Consider the following 21,778-nt stretch of genomic DNA (forward strand, 5'->3'; position numbering starts at 1 on the left):
ACGACCCATGGTCGTGGGTGGTGGATACAGCCTGGGGCACGACCTAAGCTTAAAATCAGGAATGCACAGTCGTGGCTGGTGGAACATGGCCATGGGCCCAAGCACGATCTGACTGTGCGTGGTCACTTCAAGTTGTTTCTCTTCAATCCAAGCTCCATGACTCCTTTTGGTATGTCTGACTCCATGTTATGAATTTCTTTTGGTCATACAATTGGTTTTCACATTACCTCAACGTCGTCTTCCTGCATCCAATTTTTAATCTTTTTAGCTTTAAATTGTTTATCCCGCACAACATAACCAAGAAAAATCGCTCAACCTGAATAAATAGAAATAAAAGCTAAAAACAATCCTAAAATCTTAATTATATTCTAGCATGTAAGTTAAATGTAACATAATTTCACACTCATCAATACCATGTAGTTATTTGATTATTTACAAAATAAAAAATTGTTTTTATTTTGTGTCTAACAATATTATATTCACAATCATTTCTTCATCTTTGATATGATATTGTAGAGAGAGACACTACTTCTTTGGTATAGATTAAAGATGGTAGTTTTACTTATTTTTAAAATATAAGCTTCAAGTTGTAACATGAGTATGTTTGAGATCTTATCTAGATTTATTTTTATGGTAAAAAGCCAAAAAATGGAAGATCCTCCACTATGGTTGTTTATTTTAAACTTAACTTATTTTTCTATTGAAATATCAAATCTCATTTTACCCTTAATTTGTTTAAGTCATCTCACTTCTCACTTAATCTCTTACCAAACACCATATTATAGTTATGTATCATATTATTTTTAAATATTGATATTCAATTTTATATTTTCTTCTATATTAATTTTTAACCTTGATCATGAATTAATAAAAATTAGAACAATATTATGGTGAATAAGAATGTATATATAAAAAATGTATGTAACTTTCAGTCAAATATATATTCGATGATAAATATTATAAATTGTATATATAAAATTATGTAAAAAAATAACCAATATAATCACACCATAAAAAATAACGACACACTTTTTTCTCAATTTTTTTCCTCAATATTAAAGAGTCCAATACTTCAATGTGAGAAGATTATGAGGAAAAAAGTCCAATAAAATATTGCATTATATTCACATTAGTTCAACATACTGTAGTTTTAAAAATGGTTTAAATGCACTTTTACAAGGAATATAGTTATATATTGCGTTTAAAAGAAAAAAAAATTCAAGCATTATCAATGAGAAGAAGAAAAAAAGGTAAATTCTAAAAAGTATATTATGTAAATGACATTCTTACATATATTTCCTCTATTATTGTTTCATGTTATCTACACCCCAAATATAAAAAATGGAAGAATGTATTCATACTTGTTGAAGGATAAACTCAAAAGATAGATAAAATAGAAAGAAAAAATGACAACAAAAAATCATGAAAATATTTAGGATAAAAAACAATGAAAAAGAATTAAATAAACATATTCTACCATAATAATAATGTAAAATAGTAAATTAAGAAGAAAAATATTATACAGACCTATAATGTATGGCCTCGATTTTTTATAGAACTCTGGTTGCACGACTTATTAGAATTTTAATATTTTTTTGCAATCAAAATGTAGAAAGTTCTCTTTCTATCTATTGTCATCACACATTGGTCTTTAATTTAGAGATTTGGACTCAGAGCTCAATTATGAACTCTAAAAAATATCAACACCTCGTCCGCCCGTACTAGACAGTACCCTCAATAGTTGCATGGACTATTTTATACGCTATGATTGTTTGACTATTTATATAAGAAATAACTTATTTACTTTATTTTTGTATCTAACAATATTATATTTTGTCCATATATCTTCATGAGTAATAGAAAATCAAGACTACCTAATTATATGTAGAAAATGTTTAGTTGGCTGAGTATATTTTATTTATTATAGAAATTACAGAAATAGAAGTAGCGTATCGCTAACCTCCATATGATGAGTTGGGCAAAAAACACGAATATTCTTGGTTCTTCCTCCATCATTGATATGATTTTCTATTTTTTATTTTTAGTAGTTGAGAAAAATAAATATTTGTCTAATTTTGTACTTATTATTGATTAAAAAACATTAATAATTTCATTATTGTTATTATTTATTCAATCAAAGTTTATATATATTTTTATTTTTCTCGTTTATTAAGAATTATATTTAACTAATAGTAGTGTCACAACATGATATCTTTCAAAAATGATATTAGGAAAACATTAATGAGTTACTTTAATCAATAAAACAATATAAAATTAGTTGTTAATGCATAGTAAACTACTTATATGATATATGCTCATGCAATACATGATTTCCAAAATATAATATATTTAATACATAAAACCAATGTATATAAACGCATGAACCTAATTATCACATATTTCTAGATGATGTCTCATTTTAGTGGATTAATTACTTTATTAAGTCTTGTGAGACTCACATCTAGGTTTATCTAACCTAGACTCAATATCTATGGCAAGTATCTTAGACTTCTAAAAAGATAATAAAGAATTATAACATAAGTCTAATAAATCATCACTTGAGCCCTAGGCATGTTGATTGTTGAACCATCTTCAAGCTTTAACTAATTCATTGTCTTCATCAAAACATAAGTAAACGTTGCTAATGCAATCATTGACACTTTGCAGTGGAGCCATATTGAATCTTAAAATAAGTATCATGATTTGCAAGTAAGAAGATATATGTATAAGACTTTTGAGTTCAACTTCTCTATGGTGTGAAACCCGAGATGAATGTCAAATCGGGAGAGGTTCCGTATATTAGGTTTAATCGGTTAAACCGTCCAGTCTGACCAGATGTTTTCGTACATAATTAATAATTTTTATCTATAAATATATAGTTATATATAAATGTAAAACTTTATATAATTAATAATTATATATAATTATATTCAAGTAATTTCTCTTTATCTTTTTTAGACCGTAGTAAAAAAATATTAGAGTAATGTTCCATTTTTTTATTTTTAAGTGAGTCGTTCGGTTTACTTCCTAGATTAATCCGGTTTAACCAGGTTTAACACAGTCGAACCGGATTTTTCGCAGTTCAAAGCAGTCCAACTCTCATTCGGTTAAGACTGCAAATCAGAGTCATTTTCAAGTCCGGTCAGCCGGCAAACCGATTGAACCGTCCGGTCCGGTCCAATTCTAACAACACTACTCTAATACATGAAAGTGAGGATGACTTTTTTTTATTGAAAATAATATAAAATCATGATCAATAATTGATTTCTTTTTTACAACGTGTCACATTCTCTTTCAATACTGACTCTTTAGTACACGAGAGAATCCAAGTCCAAAACTTTTACTCTTTTTTCATATTCTTACTTAACTTAATTATATTATATAGTGTTTGGCTTTATTTTTTTGGTTATTCATTATTGTTTCTCCTGCCAAAAGGTGGAGGAATATATAGCATTTTCATATTTTCGAAGTTTTTCCTTATTATTATTGTTCTATTTTTCATTAATATTATAATGAACACCTAATTTTGCATAGTATATTTTTTAATAAAAATAATATTTTTATACACATTTATATTCTTGTTATTTTTATTAAAAAATGGACGATACAAAATAAGATGTTCACATATAATATTAATGAAAATTATTGAAATAATAATAAGGAAAAACTTAAAAAAAACTTAAAAACATGATACCTCCCTCTACCTTTTACCATCAGAAATAATAATGAATAATGGAAAATAATTAAAGCCAAATATTATAAAAATAGAAATAAGTTAATTAAGAATTTGAAGTCTTATATAAACATCTTTTTAGTCCAGAATCTCTTAGATATTGAAGAGTTCAATTCTATAACATGAGGAAAAGGAATGTGATACTTTTATTAAGTTATAATTTAAAATCTCAGCCTTTAAAATATAAATGATGTGAATTCTACATCTACCCAACATATACTTGGAGAAATAACCATAGAAAAGAAAAAAAAATTCCAACTACGCAATTCAATTTGCATTGTTGAATAAATTTTTTCTAAACTCGCTATTATTCTAAGTCGTTATATTTGTTTTCAATAAGAATAATCATATCGTAAAAAAATAAGTCAAAGTTGTTAATGAGGTGATTATTTTTTATCAGTGAGATAAAGTAATGGTAATAAGATTATTCAAAATTTATTATGGTATACAACATATAATCAAATCAAGTCAATTAAAAAATATTATTTAAGAATGAATAAAAGTTGATTTTCTTATAAGAACAACCACTCTTAACAAGAATACTAACTTAAAGTAATGAGGTCACTATTTTTCATTAAGTGACAAGAATATTAACATAAAGTAATGGTAATGGAAGATTTATATTCAAATTTTGTTATGGTAAAAGACATATAGTCAAATAAAAAAATATATTATTTAAGAATTTTTTGAATAAAAGTTGATTTTTTTATAAGAACAACCATAGTGGTTGTTCTTAATAGAATAAGAATATTTTTATTCTATTCTATATTGTATAATTTTTATTTTTTAACTTTTGTTCTTAAATAAGAACAATTACAGTTGTTCTTATAGGAACCGAATAAGAATAAGAATGATATTTGTCCTTATAGAATAATGTATGAGACCCAAATAAAATTGTTTATTTGCTAGAAATGTTCTAAGATATTTATACATGTCATCTCCTTTATATGAAAATCATTGGGCAATGTGCCATTCCTTTGACTCGAATTAATAAGAATTTGACTCAACAAGAAATTGAATAACAAACTATAGAATCGGCCAAATATTAATTAGACAAAGTAAAATATATATATATATATATATATATATATATATATATATATATACTTTTTTCAGATATAATGGCACATTTCAAAATTTCATAGAAAAAAAAAAATAATCAAACATATTAATTCCATTAAGAAAGGACGGGTATGTAAATCAAACACTATCATGATATTTTTTTCATAAATTATATTCATAGAATTGACAAATCATGGTCTATAAATTTTTCCTAATTGTTTCATCTATGTTTTTTAACCTCTTTTCCTTTAGGAATTAGATTAACTTTCATTTGATATACTTTTATCGATACTTCTGCCATATAACATATGTCTAAATCACCTATCTTAGAATGTATTTCTATCTTCTTTTGTGCAATAGGAGCTAATCTAGTTATCTCTCTAATTCATTCATTTCTAATCTTATTTTATCATAATGATCTAATACAATATTTTATTTTTATTATATGATGATTATTTTCTTATAGATATTCAATCTCATATAGTATTGCATTCATTTTTAATACTACCACAATTGCTAAGCATATTTACTGTTTTTTCCTTCAGTTATTTCCTTTTCAGAATAATATCTATTAGATACGAACTATATGTAATAATAAACAAGGAAAAATAATTATGAAAAATGAAAACAAAAATATTTGATTAGTTTTTGTTTGTATCTTATACACCAAATAAATCCTGATCAAGGAAACAAACTAATGGCTATATATTTTGACCGATATTACATGAATTTTAGACATTGTCATTATATCATTCGTATTTATTATTATTGACTTTTAAAAAAAATATAAATGATGAGGAATGATGTACTTTCTATGTATAAATTTTTACATTAACAATACATAAATATTACACTTACATATTTTTATATAAATATGACTGTGACTCAATACAATTTACAGCATCAAGTCTATAGAGTTTTTCTACTACAATGGCTAGGATTAGGAAGAATAATTGTGTATGGGGTCTGTTTTTCCTTAGTTTGATATTTGTAGGTGAATCTCAAGTTTCCAATCAATTTGTTGAAACTAGGAATACTCAATTTGTATTCAATGGTTCTTCATTTGTGTTCAATGGTTTCAACTCTTATTGGATGATGATTGTTGCGGCTTCTGATAAATCAGAAATGTCAAAAATTTCAAAAGTATTTGCTGAGGCTTCAGAAGCTGGTCTTAATGTTTGTCGCACTATGGCATACTATGATGGTAGTAATCCATTAGCACTACAAACTTCTCCTGGTGTATATAATGAGAATGTTTTCCAGGTTTATTTTACAACCTTACATCTTCTAAATTTTCTCAACATTACTAGATACTTGTCTCATAAAATGTGTCAATTCTAGCCATATATACATTTTGTCTAGTCAATTGAACATTTTTTTTATATAAATGTCGATTCCACAAAGATAATGAAGTTTTATATATCCTTAACAAATATTTAAAGATTTAAATTCGAACTGGATATTTCTGTTTGAGCAAGAATATCCCATACCAACTCATCTATACACTAAGATTGATAATGAAAGATGGAAGTTTAGTTTAGTTTTTTTTTAACAGTATGTGTGTCATGTTGTGACACATTTTATGTGACAATTATGTTATATATCCCTTATATTATGCCTCCATAGCGTGTGATCTTATTAATTATTATGACTTTGTATTTTGCAGGCACTTGATTTTGTGGTTTCTGAAGCAGGGAAGTATAATATAAAATTAATTATGAGTTTAATTAACAATTATAAAGATCTTGGAGGGAGGCCTCAGTATGTGCAATGGGCTAGGAATGCTGGTATAAAAATTACGAATGATGATGACTTTTACACAAATGCAGTTATCAGAGGGTATTACATGAATCATGTCAAGGTGAAACAATTTTTGATTAAAACTCTTAATTATGTTATTCTGAAAAGTGAAATATTTAGGATTTTTTCTTTCCCTATTTCTATTTCCATTTAAATGAAATCGGAAAAAGATACTGAAATCATGTTTTTATTATTGTTTTTATTTTTCTATTTCAGAAAACATATCTCCATTCCTAGAAATTCTATAAATAAGAAAGATCATTTTCAACATTTTTGGTAACAAAAGATTGATAATTTTTTAAATTTTTAACATTTTTATTACCCATTTGTTCCTTATGTTTTAATTTTTTTATGTTATTCTAAATCTTTTAAGGTTTTGGAAACTTAAGAAATATTTAAACTTTATTTTTCAACTATGGCCTTATTTATTACTCTTCTTTTTCACTTGTACTTCTTCATTTTTTAATTCAATTTTTGATGTGTATTAAATTTGAGTATTTTGTCAAATGATATCAAATTTTTATATTATTTTTGTGCTTAGGGGAGGAAAATCCCCAAAGAAATTTCACTAGAACATTTCTAAGCAAAAACATGTTCGTACAATCAAAGAAAAGCACACCCCTACAATTAGGAAAAGAAATATCCATCTCATGAGTGTTGATTAGAAGAGAGTGAGTCATATTCACCATAAAGTCTGCCACCTGATTAGCTTTCCAATGTATATGAGTAAACTGAATAGTTTAGTCTCTTTCCAACTAACTTGAGATTATTTTCACCACCTAAGCATAAGGGTGAATGCTATCACAACCCTTAGTAACTAGAGGATAGCCACTTGAGGATCACTACTTTCCACAATAACTTTCCTTGCTCCTTTGTTCCAAGCTATAGTGAGAACCAAGAATATACCTCATAGACATGTCCACAACATGTTCGAGGTTCTCAGATTCTTACATAACCCTAGTTGACCTGGTTTGCATTCTCCATAGTCATGTGATTCAACTACTCTCTTCACTAATCAACGAAATGCCAAAATCAAGTATTGAGTATTTCATTCATCCAAATGATGATACATCTTCATAATATAATTTATTTATTGCCCTCTCAATATAGCAACTTTTCTTTATTGATCTTAATGATATTATTGAAATAGTTTGATGATAAGTATGACAATTAATATATGACTTTAGGATAAAAATTGTGGTTCGTTGAAGTTGCTACAACATAAAGCATTTGTATATTATTAATTAATTTTAACTTCAACTTTTTGGAGAGCATTTACTAATGCATGATAGTCCTAATAACCTTCCATACGTTTTTGTAGTAACTAATAACCAAATTTATTAATTAAAGGTTTCAATGTATTGCTGATATAAAATACATTTGGAAAGAAGATGCATCTACCAAATATAAACACATTCTATAAAATTAATGGTTTGATTATTTAAATTTTAGAATTGAATAATTTGCAAGAATAATTATTTTTATTTGTAAAGTTTAGGGTGAAGAGTTTTAGAAATGATAATATCAAATATGTTTTGAGGAAACGTAATCATAAAAATAAAATTTATTTTTAATAAAAACAAAAAATAGAAATAAAAAATTATTTATTGAAACCAAACATATCTTTAATTTCACATTTTAGAGTATAGTAATTTCACATTTTAGAGTATAGGCTATTTTGGCAAATGATTAAAAAATAGACATGAAATTTTGTTTTAACAAAAAATAATTAGCGTGATAAAGATTTTCCTTTTTTTTTTGTTAATGAAAACTAGAATTCTAAATCAAGAAATCATGTTGGTCCTTGACCTGATATATCATTGTGCATATCAATAAACCCCTCTTCTCTAAATACTCCACGATTCAAAGTCGCAATAATCTCTCAGATTTCATTTGCATTATTATTACCACTTATTTACTATGCTGATTTTTATATATAAATCATAATTATTCACCATCTACATATCATGGCAAATGCATGTAAATTAGGTTTAAAAGTGTAGTATATAATTGTAGAATAATGTGTATCTTTCGTTGACAGAAAGTATTGACAAGGGCAAATACAATCACCAAAATAGAATACCAGGAGGACCCCACAATCATGGCATGGGAGCTTATGAATGAACCACGCAGTGAATACCAGAATGCCAAATTGTTGCAGGTAAGTTCCATGAATTATACATAGCCCACCAAATCCTCTTTTTTTTTATCAGCAATAAAGATTTTTATTAAAAGAGAGATAAAAAAAAACTTAGGATAACAAGTGGTACTCATATCTACTAAATCTCTACGATTAACAAAAAAGAAGACATTTTGAAGGATTGTTTATTCAGTCCACTATAGAATAAGAGAAGAAAGTAAAGCGTGCATTGAAAAGACTCCAAGAATGAATTAAAATGAATTCCATCATCTTATCTTAGCAAAATCTCAAGTTCTCCAAAATCACTTTGTTCCGAACATGCCAAATAGTTCAAATTGTAGCAAACCAAAGAGTCTTCCATAAATGTTTTTTTCTTGTTGTCCATCCATAACAAGTTTTCAGAGAAATGAGACTTTAGGTTTAGGGTTATAAAAATATTAATATTTTGATCACTTTGTTAGTGCATTATAAAATAATACTTACTTTTACAAATAAGAATATTAGACCATTTTAACAATTTATTATGTGCATTCATGGTGAATTGGACAGGGATGGATTGAGGAGATGGCAGCTTATGTAAAATCAATTGATAAGAAACACTTGTTGTCAATAGGGATGGAAGGGTTTTATGGAAATGAAACTCCTGATAGAAAACAATACAACCCAGGAAATTACACTGTTGGAACAGAATTCATCAAAAACCATCTTGTTAAAGAAATTGACTTTACAACTATACATGCATATCCTGATAATTGGTGAGTCAGTATATATAACATAGTGTGATAGAATCATCGTAAACTTTTTACTGATATTATGTTTTAAAACATGTGTTTTTTTGGATAATAGAGAAAGAGAAATAGATGTTGATTTATTAGGATATATAGTTATAAACCCTTTTACTCATGGTATGAAAAAACTGACTAGAAAAAATTGTATTATTTTTGATGTAATTGCATCAGGGTCCAAGGGAAAAGTGATAAAGAACGAATTGTTTTTCTACAAAGGTGGATTGATAGTCACATGAATGATTCCATGACAATTGTGAAGAAGCCATTAATTGTTGAAGAATTTGGAAGAAATATAAAAGGAAATAATGTTGAATCTAGAGATTCATTGATGAGTGATGTTTATTCATACATCTATGAGATTGCAAAGAATAGTAATGGAGGATTGGGAGGGGCTATGGTTTGGCAAATTATGAGTGAAGGTATGGAATCATATGGTGATGGGTATGAGATTGTTTTGTCTCAAAGTCCTTCTACAACTAAAATTATTCGTGACCAATCTACTAGAATGGTTGCATTGAAGCACCCAGTGGCCACATAAAATTAGAGTCATTACCCTAATTCAAGTGGAGCTTGAGTAGTTCTTTCTTAGAACACAAAAAAGGAGAACAATAATAAATGAAATAAAATGTTATGGTATCCCTTTATTCATAGCAAATCAAACTTTTGCATCCATCATTTGACCACATCCATGATCTTTTATGTTGATCAAATGTTGTGAAAGATATACATTGTTGTTTTCAATACTTGGGAAAAAAATAGTATTGTTGCTCATAATGATGATACTCTTTTTTGCTCTAAAACAAAGTCTCAAGATGACCAATAATTGTGAATGTATAATATTAGATTAACATTTTCCTGTAGTTATGCAAGATTGCCCAAAGTCTTTTGATGAATAGTGTAACATCCTAGTTCTGACATGTAACTTTACAGATCTATGAATATAGTGAGTGTGTCACCCATTAACTTAAATACTTCTATAGTATTTTATTCCCTACAAAGGAGAGCCTTCCGCGACTCAATCTTGTGACCTCATGAATAAATAATCACTTTACCCATGAGCCGCTACTATTAAGCTACCAAACTCTTTTCATGGATAGTATCCCATTGTAATTTTCATATCTGTACAATATAGAATTGAGTTTCTAGCAGGGTGTGTTTAGCCTTCAAATAATGGAAAAGATTGAAGAGTTTCAGATAACCATGTACAAAACTTAGGTTCATTTTCCCACTTCAAACCACCTCACTGAACTTCAATTTGAGTGTATCTATTTGATACAAAAGAATTTTGGTCATTTATATATATTATATCCTGGTACTGAAGTAACAATCAAAGCTAAACAATTAATACAGATATGCCTAGAACATATTTTTGGTTAACAACTCTTGGTCCACACCATGCTCAACAGAACCCAAATATACAAAAAGAGAAGATTTACAAAACAATATATGAACATCAAATGAAGCAAATTCCAATCAGCTGAAAATTCAGGTTGCCTAATACCATGTAACTACCATATAGCTCAAATGCATACCAATAATGCTATATAGTGCAACAAAACCAAAAATGACCAAAATCATGTAGCATTGATATTGTTTACACATTTCACAATTTTATTTCAATTTTACATGAACCATCTATCTATATGTTATTTGTGAAGCAGTTATTCTTCAAACAAATTATTGGACCCATCTTGAACTAGAGTTATTTTTAAAAAGTATAATATCTATGTACTGACAATGTAGATATTTATCACACAGTAAGTACATATAAAAATCTCTGACACGGTTAGTGTATATATCTTTTTCTATTTCTCACCACTCTCATTCTTCCTATCCTAACTTGGCAGCAACCACCAATTAGAAAGAAAAAAAGTATATGTACCAAATCACATTTCCACATAAAAAGTGTACCAAAAAATATGTTTCTAGATGAACAACATTACCAATAAATATATTAACTACTACAGTAGAATAATTGAAGAATGCAGCATAAGTATTTTCAAAAGGCTATTTTAATTCTTTAGCACATCTAGTTACTCTGATCCTTTAGTGCCAGCCATTTCATACACCAGCTATCTTTTACTTGTAATAATCAAAAGAAAAAAATATAGAACTTTATGCTTTTCTTCGGAAGAAAAGCAATGATATGGCAATTTAAACTTCATATATGATGAAAATTAATCAAGAATATAATTTCATGTTTATAATTGTAAAGGTTGTAACTCTCAAATTCAATCCAAAATTTTTTTCCCATAAAACTTGTTCTCCACAACAAAGTCTCAAGATGACCAAAGATTGTGAGTGTATTGTGAGGTTGACAATTTCCTACCATGAACTAAACAATTTCACAGATGAAACAGGGAGCCACAGAAAACTGAAAGAAGGATAGTAAAAGTTGAAGTCAGCCATCAACATTAACCAACTCCACATCAAATACAAGCCACGAATTTGGTGGTATAGTCCCAGCACGTTTGTCTCCATATCTGTGTTACATGAAACAAACCACTTAGTACAAACAAAAAGAGAGTTTTTCAACAGTAAAACCAAATAGCCTTGTTCCTCAAAAATAGATGGTTTTTATTTATTTATAATGATCACTTTTACATTTTTATGCCTATTGGTTAGGCTCCTTGAAGAAAAAAAACAGATTTTCAAATTAACAGAGTTTGCTATCTTCTTGGGGAAAACGTTTTTTTTTTTTCTAATAGAAATCAGTAAAAGAGCTTTTCAGGTTCGAAGCCAAATACCAGAGTTTGTGTTAACCAGAGGCCTCAAGACATTGGTAAAGGAACCGAATATAGAAAATGAGCATTGGAGATTCACATATTCAATACATTGAAAATTCAAAAGTTGTGTTTTCCAATAAAACTTTGTATTTGAGGATTCCTTAAATAATGCCCTTAGGATACAGGACCCATTTACATAAATCACTTCAGCCAAAAATAGGACCCTTACACATAAATAACTTTACCAAAAACATTTCTAAAGAAATCATTTTTTTCTGAAGCCTAAACAAACGATCCTCAACCAATCTCGAGCCATCACACAAAAGAAAACACCAGATAATTAAATTAAATTTAGTCGCACCCAGACCATTCAGAAATAACAAAGAATATAAAACATTGAGTAATTCCATACCCCATAGATGGCGGAACTGTGATTCTTCTTTTATCACCAATTCGCATCCCTGGAAAAAAAATGAAGAGAAAACTACAATAAGAATTCAGAAAACCAGTAGACTGCAAAAAATCTTATCAGACTATATATTACCATTGACCCCAACTTCCCACCCCTTGATGACTTGTCCTACACCTGTAAACACAAAAGAAAATAGATAAGGGAAAATATAAAAAGTTAAATTTCAGCGAAGTCAATAAGTCAACACAGTATATACCAAGGCGGAATTTAAACGGTGCTCTTCCCACGTTTGAGTCGAATATTTTCCCATCCTTTCTCAGCTTGCCAATGTATTTAACACTGACCTGAAATCAAACGTTATGTCTCTGTTAAAAGAAACGGCATTGGAACATAGGTTAAACAAAATTACTCCTAGGTAAGCTAAGTTAAACAAGCTATTAAAAATTAGTTGATGATGTGTAACCTTCTTTCCAGGAGTAGCCCGTTTGCCATCTGGTTTACCCATAGATAGCTCCTCAATAACCAACCCATTCGGAAAGGATCTTACTTGAGATGGTATGTCTTCAGTATTTTTCTTCCCTTTTTTCTCCGAGGTAGATAAATCTTTATTTTCAACAGCGGTAGCAATTTCATTTGCAGTAGCATCTCCTTCAGACTCTTTGGCCTTTTTCTTCTTTTTCTTCTTATTTTTCTTCTCAACAAGGAGCCTACCCACAAATAGCACAAACGTAAATAGTTAGCATCACAGTATATAATCTGAAGAGTGCAATAAACAACAGAGGAAATCTCGCCTCCTAAATTTCCAAGCATTAGTGTCTCGACTCTCAAGCAAAAATAATAATGTTCAATAGAAAATGATTCACTTGGTAAAAAATTAAAAAGAAAAGAACATCTTAGAGAAATGAATTCTGATTTATTGAAAATAAAAACATAAAGAGAGAAGGAAAATCACATTTTCAAGGTCTAATTTCTAATAGAATTTTGAGTCCAGTTCACAAAGTGTTATGAGGAGGATTTAGTTGACAAAAAAAAGCACAAATTGGATTTGCATACCAATATCAGAGCAGAAAAATGGAGGCAGTATTGTATATTAAATAGTTCAATCAACCATAGATACTCTGTAACACCAAAAGCCCTGTGAAATGTAACTGATATTTTAGTTATTCAGAAGGAAATTCTTACTCCTTATTAGATAGATTTCCATCTTGCTGCCCATCCTTTGCCTCAGAAGCATTGTTAGTGTTCAGTGTAGTTCTAACCTCCTCAGAATGCTTTTCATCTGGAGTAGTAACAATAGCCTCATTAATACTACCAGCCACATGAGCACTTCCCCCTTCACCATGTTTTTTCAACTTATCTTTTTTATTCTTCTTTTTCCTGCAATCATTATCAGAAACATTCAGCTCAGACTTCAGCACAGTTAGACAGACAAAAGACAAGAAATAACTTCTTATATTTTGCTTTATCCCAATCTAAAAAAGAACTAGGTCAGACAAAATGTCAGACTCAATTACTCAAATCCATTATCATGAGTTACTAATAGGTCAGATCTATCTCACCCATCTTGACGCTGCACATCATCATCAGCACTTTCAACTTTTCGTTTTAAACCAGCAGATTGATCAACCTGTTTTCCCTTCTTACTGGTCTTGTCAGTTTTCTTAGGTGCATGTCCTTCTTTCGTTTCAGCTTCTTCCTTTGGGTTGTCAAATTTACTTTTCTGTGATGCAGAAATTGGAAAACCATCTTCATCTTCACTTTCCTCAACATCATGTTCACTTTCCAGATTCGGGGGGACAGTTTCATCCCCAACAACAATTGGAAGCTGAGAACTTTTGTTGTCTTTCTCTTTCAACCGAGCTGCCTGCTTCTTTTTCTTTGATTGCTTAGCTGGATCATCTCCGGCGTCAGGTTTATCTTCGTCCACTATTTCCTCAATTACAACTATTAGAAATGTAAAATAAAACATATATAAGTTATGTTGATTCCAATTGACATTTCTTGTGAGCTACGAAGCAGTAGAGTTGCACTTATATTTTCCTTGCATTTCAGTTTTCTATGCTACATTCATGCACCAGGAATGAATAAGAGTACATAATAATCAGGTGGATGCAGCATTATAGAATGATTGCTATTATGTCAGACAGCAACTATTGATAAAATTTGTAAGTATAATGAAAATGATATATATGATAGTATATTAAAGCACATAGACTACTACATATTATTAACATGTGTGTACAAAACAAGTTGCGAAGTCTCTTGATTGCTAGAATGATTCTACATTTTTACAGGTGAAGATAAACCTCAAGAGCAAACCATAGAAGATATCAAGCAATGGTTACATTAGGGAGAAAGGTCGGGTATATCCTATACAAGAAAATATGGTAAAATCGTGTCTTAGGTGGTGTGGACATGGGATCATTAGAAGTCCCAGTAAGGAGAATAGATTGAATGGAGGTTATTCTTATTTCTAGAGATAAATGCTATGTATTATGGCGTCATTCGATTCATGTAGTCAGCCCCACCAAGTGGGACTAAGGCTTGGTTGTTATATAAATTTAATATTTACATATCTTTGAATGCATAGAAGTGCCATGCAAGTATCAAGTAAAAAAAATACATAATAATAAGGAAAAAAGAAACGTAAAAAAAGAGCAGAAACATAATATAATAAAAATACCTCCACTATTTGGGAGAGACGAAGATCGGTATATGTCAACATCACTACCATCAATGAAGTCAAATCCATCTTCAGAATCATATTCAGAAGACTCCTCAGTCTCAGTTCCCTCCACATCCTCACCAAATGAATCACTTTCACATGTAGTAGGAAAATGGAACATGACTATAAAAGAAATGTGACAAAGTATTCTATTTCCATAAAACTGTATGAACAAAACTTGAAATGCAATGCAATGCAAATAAATCAGCAAATGGAAGTTGTTCAAAAGGATACTATTCATAGTCATCCCTAAGGTCATCCCCATCATCGGCCACAAAATAACCAGAAAGATGGATGCTTCGTGGACCAATCACTGAGAATGCAACTAAGTCGTCATCATCAAACTCAAGATTCAAAGGGCATGACTCAATCTTATTCGGCAGCAATGAACATAAGAAAACTGCACTTTTGTGTCCAGAAGAGCACTGAAGAATGCTTTTCTCCACTGATGAACCCGTGCCTAGAGTAGCCTGAATTTTAATAAAAGAAACAGAATGAAATTAGTTACTCCAAAATTTTATCTGAATAAATATCAACAGCTAATAGAACAAACTTGAAATTCCTAAAGTTGTATCACAAAATGTGACCATATTCAAATTAAAAAATTATTCTAAAATCCAATGATTCTTAGGTAGGCAAGTTCCAGAATCAACTGTGACATGACCTGACTCATCTAAATTATTATCAGCTATAAACATATCATAAAGAGTAACACTAAAACTTACATGGCAATTAAGTTTCAAACCTAAAAACCAGTAAAATTGAAGAAAATTTAAATGGTTGGAAATCAAATAAGTGTAATAACAGTGAAATTCAATATAACAAAACAAAAGGCATCGAAGAATCTGTACTAGAAGTTGAAATTAAGAATGAAGATACCTGAGTGACGTGAAGCTTTCCTTGCACATTATCAGCATGATAAGGAATTGGTTTTCCAGGTTTCACTTCAATCCCTAAAATCAAAAATCAAAATTAATAAACAGTGATCCTCAAAATGTATCAAGTTATAGAAGTAGAAGGAAAAAAGAAACTAACCCCAGAATCCCATTGTTAACGCCAAATGAAAATGCAATGTCTCACGCAGAGGCAAGGTTCACTATAAACCCTACCAGTGGATGTCGTTTTGGGTTTAAGGGGCGTAACCCTAGTCTCAATACGACAACTAATTCGATGAAACGACCACCTATAATAATATCCCTCAAATAATTTGGTCATTTTGTTCATAAGCCCAACAAATAGAAAAAGGCCCAAAACTGAACTCTTGAATCAAACATAAAAAGAGAATAAAATATCTTATAGTATAAAGAAATAAGTTATCTCCTTTGGTCACTAAAATCATGACATATGTCATATTTATTTATTTTTTATCCAAATATTTCTAAAACTAAACAATACATGTATCATACTTTTACGAACTATATCAGATAAATTATCTTCTAGTATGAGGAGATAAATATTTAACATTTTAATCTATTAAGAATCGAGTATATTTTTACATCACTAAATTAATGTCTTTTTATTTTATTTGAACTTAGTATACTTGAGAAATTGATTTCCAATAGATGAGGTAAATTTATTGAATGAATAGTTATGATAACATAAATCACACGATATTATTCCACAGCTTATAAAACACAGCCAATAAACTAGTTTGTGCCACATTTAGTACACAAAGTAAATATACTTCACACACTATAGAATAAAGTGTTGATAAAATCTACCTATAAAGCACCTACTCTGATAGTTACATGAATGGGACCCTTCAAAATACTAACTTCTCAATACAAATGGCTTTCCCTCAACCAAATGGAATTTCACTAATATTTCATTTCTCCATCTGTCATCCATATCTTTCTTCTCCATAGGCTGCACCCCACCTCTATAACATTAATTATAGGAAACAATGACTTATTCATTTACCACCTCTTACTACTTTTCTAATATTATTAGCACAAATTAATTGGAGATCTTAGATAGAGATTACATGTCTTAAATGATGCATCATTGTTTACCTTGAGCCAATTAAAATGTTATTTTTTATTTTAATTTTTTTTATTCACGTGGTAATATATGATTAGCTCGAGACAGAAAATAAGATGGTAGAAGTAATGCATGCCATATCTGTACTACAATTGCATTAAATAATTATGGTATTGTGATGCGTTACCCTTGACCTAAGGATCCCATAGAGAATTATTGTGCATAATCTCCCACTCATTCTCCACTTCAAACTGCGCATAATCATAATCATAATCATTTACAAACATCATAGAATGATGATGATCAACCATGAAAGTATCTGGCATTTGCATCCACATGTTAGGTGAATCAAGTGGCGAGTCATTGATAGCTTGAATCTGACTAGGTGAAAGTCTCACTCTTCCAACCGAAGTAGAAGAACCACCACAAGCACCACCACCATGCTCCGCCGTGTGTCTGAGAGCAGCCTCATGCGCCGCCATGCGAATGTGATGAGCATTGTTGCTAAGAGGGAGAGGAAGCGTTGTGGAGAGATGAGGGAAGTTGAGTTTGGCTTCTCGGCCTCTGAAATGCAATGCTGCAACATCGTATGCAGATGCAGCCATTTGAGGTGTGTCAAAGCTACCTAACCAGATTCTGGTTTTGGTGCCAGGTTCACGGATTTCAGATACCCATTTACCCCATTTTCTCTTGCGTACTCCTCTGAATGTAGAAGTAGCAGCACCGGTTTGGGTTGAGTTTGAACCCATAGAAGGGTTGTGTTGTGAAAGATAGTGTATGGAAGATATTGGTATTTATAGAAGTGGATTCAAACGTGGCTACTTTATAATCATCCTCATAAGTCCTAACTCAACTCTGCTTCCTCGTTGCTGCTGCACTACTCACATATATGTATGCTGCTTACTGCTACCATTTCTTTCTTTATCAGAATCAAAACTTTATTAATTAAGAGATAATAATATTAAGAGAATAAGTGTTACTGTTATCCACTGAATCCTTATAATTAACAAAGAGAAAGACAAGTTGATAGATATTTCACCAAATCAACATAAGAATAAGAGAATAAAGGAAAGCAAACAATAATAAGGTTCGAGTAATATGTCAAATAAGGTTCATTATTTACTCTATTTAGACCCTCAAATTCTTAAAAGTAATTTTGTTCATAATTTGCCAAATAATCCAAATTGAACCAAAGAATCACCCGATACTGTATTTTCTTGTTCTTCTACTCTTCTTTTAACAACTATTTCTTTTATCCAAACAAATAAAGAATAGATTTTTTAGCATTTTTTAATTGTTTTCTTTTTTTTCTAGATGGAGTTGTGCTATTTTGGTGAAGATTTAATGATCTGTTTAGGTAAATTTTAGTGAGTGAAAGTGGGAAGGCATCATTTAATGTTGGAGTGACATGTGGGGATGTGTCAAACACACAAAATTAAGAATAATTTTTATTAATAAAGAGATAAGTATTTATATTTTTATTGTGTATAACGCGCTTTGAGAACTTAGGTGGCATGGTTTTGAAAAAGCACTCATTCAAATCCGTAGAACCATGAAGTTTTTGGAAATCTTATATCAGCATCAAGATATATTATTATTATTATTTATAGTGTGTATAGACATTTCATACCTGCTAGCGAATATTATGCGATACTACATATTCAATTTTTATATATTATATTTTTTTTGTGTTTATGATAATATTTAATTTAAGGTGAGATATATGGTTAATTAATGTATTGGTGGTAGTTGCTTAAGATTTTATAGTTTTCTTTTAAATTAAATAATATTAAGAGCAATATAGGAAATGAAAATTACACTTTTGGCTATATATAATATAAATATAATCCTAGCTATGCACGCAATATTGGATGGAATCCATATGTCTCGGTCTATATATTTTCTGAAGATGAGGCAACGTTGTTAGATTATGAGATCATTAAAACTAAAATTCTTTTATTGTTTTACGTACCAAATACATTATATTAGACATGCAGCACCGTTGCAAAACATGTACTACAAAGTACGTGAAACCCGTTTTATAGGAATTTTCATTTGTTGATATATTTTTTTACTTATAAACGTATTTTCCCATATGTTTCCAAAGGTTTGAGGAATTTGAGTGGATAACAATAAAGAGACCTATTATTTATTGAAGTCAATGTCTGAATCTTTAAGGTGATGTGGCTATATATTCGATACTTAGATATACTATATATTATATAATATAATTTCCCGTGTGATTGGTACTATGTGTACTAAGCAAATCAATATGAATATGATGATGGCTACAAGAGTTTGAGAACAGCTGGAACATGCTAAGATTCAACCTTAGAAATAATATATATATATATATATATATATATATATATAAGGTGCAAAAGATGGGGAAGAGAAAAGAGTGTATAAATATAAAGGTTTATTTGTGTTGTAGCATTCTATATTTCTTGCGTTTCATTATCACTCCAATTTGTAATATTCAAATATGTTACTTTATCAAATCAACTTACATTTTTTAATTTCTTAATTATTGATTTAAGGATATTTATTAGCATTTTCTTTGTTTAACCAACTTTTAAATCCCAATGATGGATTCCTCTTAATTGTAATGTGAATGAATTTCTCTCATGAAATTTAAATCAGACATCAAATCGGAATATGTCTCATATTAAATTTAATTAGTTTAAAGGGTTAAACCGTTTAGTTAGACCGAATAATTTTATGTATAATTAAAAATTATGTTTAATTATATTAAAATAACATTTTTCTACTTTTTGGGTAAAAGAAGTAATCCGATTTTTTCAAAAAAATTATGTGAACTATCAATTTACTTTTCAAGTTATTATAATATATCGACAATGTAAGAGTTAATATGGTCATAACGTAATTTCTCAAATTCAAAATAGTTTAACTCTCATCACTTAAAACGGCAAACTAGAACTGTTTTCAATTCCGGTAAACAATCAGACCGACTTGGTCCAAGGTGGTTTTCATAAGGTTGGAATGAACTCAATGAATACTCTTAATTAGCATATGCTAATAATCCATTCAATTAATATGTCATCATCATGCTTTTCAATGTTCATTGAATGAAAGAAGCTTTTGTTAGACCGACAGTTTTTGCTTTATGATCAACAAAAGTACTAGTATATATCAAGCTATTAAAATAAAATTTAACCAAAGATTCTAAAATATTCCTTGGTTTTCATAAAAAGATTTGAAGAACTTAAAACACAGAAAACATAGGCCCACAAAATTGAAGGTGTCAAACAAAATAAATGAATGATTAAGAATAGTTTAAGTATGAGAAGATAACATCACTACACGTAGGGAAACAGCTGCAACACACATAGTTAGTAGACAATATCTTCAACATTGACTAAGTGATTATTAGTATATTAATGAATTTAATATATACACCGACCGACAGTGTAAATGTTTTTTACACTGTTAGTAAATTATCTAGCGTTCACATATTAACTATTGTTGACTCTTAAGTAAAACTAATACAAATCAATGGTGAATGATATGCTGATAATGTAAAAAACTTTATAGTATCGGTGTATAGATTTTAAATTCTATATTAATTAGTGTTGTAAACGACATTATTCTACTTTTGACTCAATTTTATTGGTGAGTGAAGCACTCGACGGTGGCTTTGTTGATAACAACCACAATATTATGGGTCTCAGTGTTGGGAATGGCGGTGCTGGGGACCAAAACTAGTCTTATTTTTTTTCATGTCAAGGTCAATGTTTCATGTTCTTCTTTTCACATTTGCTCCTGTTATTTCCAACACCATTTTTATATCCCTAAATTTACCTCATAGAATAAGGAAGAAACAAGAATTAGAAAATTTAAAATATTTTTTTCCTCATTTTCTCTATTTCTTTTATCTTTGTTTTCTTCCATCTTAGTATAAATGTTAAATAAGACAACTTAAATTCACATTGTTTATGATTGATCAGAAAAATATTTAATTATTAAAATTTTCATTTAATTATATTTTTTTTAACTTATCACAATAGAAGGAAGACAAGAATAAATAAGATATGTTATATACTTGCGTGAGTGTAAACTATGTTATATACTTGAGTGGTCTTTTATTTGTATGATTCATGCAAAATGTCATAAATTAGAATAGTAGTGAACAAAATATTATCTCCACTTCTTTTTATAACATTATCTTATAGTTTTTATTTTATTCCTAGTTTTATACGACTCTTTTAAAAATTATAGTATAATCAATAAATTTGTTATTAAAGTGTATTTATTTACTATAATAATTTAAGTGAAAAGAGAAAATTATCTACTCCAATAATTTAATATTATTATTTTATTATTTATAATTGTCTATATAATAAATTATTTAGATTAATTCATATTAATTCCTAATCCACTATGATATTATA

At 29.2% G+C, this 21,778-nt stretch overlaps 3 protein-coding genes across 3 annotated transcripts; 1 reads left to right on the top strand and 2 right to left on the bottom strand.

Moving 5' to 3' along the window:
- LOC109332586 (mannan endo-1,4-beta-mannosidase 5-like) lies at nt 5,726–10,061 on the top strand. Its single transcript, XM_019567563.1, has 5 exons — nt 5,726–6,058; nt 6,462–6,656; nt 8,637–8,756; nt 9,285–9,490; nt 9,695–10,061. Exons 1-5 carry the CDS (start codon nt 5,726–5,728, stop codon nt 10,059–10,061), a joined length of 1,221 nt encoding a protein of 406 aa, XP_019423108.1.
- Nucleotides 11,692–16,556, bottom strand: LOC109333164 (peptidyl-prolyl cis-trans isomerase FKBP53). The gene is made up of 11 exons (XM_019568485.1): nt 16,422–16,556; nt 16,266–16,339; nt 15,621–15,856; nt 15,345–15,478; nt 14,221–14,605; nt 13,844–14,038; nt 13,125–13,368; nt 12,918–13,005; nt 12,794–12,835; nt 12,662–12,710; nt 11,692–12,006 (listed from the first exon to the last, which is right to left on the bottom strand). Exons 1-11 carry the CDS (start codon nt 16,432–16,434, stop codon nt 11,925–11,927), a joined length of 1,542 nt encoding a protein of 513 aa, XP_019424030.1. The 5' UTR covers nt 16,435–16,556; the 3' UTR covers nt 11,692–11,924.
- On the bottom strand, nt 17,555–18,115 carry LOC109332587 (ethylene-responsive transcription factor ERF021-like). The gene has a single exon (XM_019567564.1). The coding sequence runs from the start codon at nt 18,113–18,115 to the stop codon at nt 17,561–17,563; it is 555 nt and encodes a 184-aa protein (XP_019423109.1). The 3' UTR covers nt 17,555–17,560.

Source organism: Lupinus angustifolius, chromosome LG18, assembly GCF_001865875.1.
Source record: "Lupinus angustifolius cultivar Tanjil chromosome LG18, LupAngTanjil_v1.0, whole genome shotgun sequence".
Lineage (NCBI taxonomy): Eukaryota > Viridiplantae > Streptophyta > Magnoliopsida > Fabales > Fabaceae > Lupinus > Lupinus angustifolius.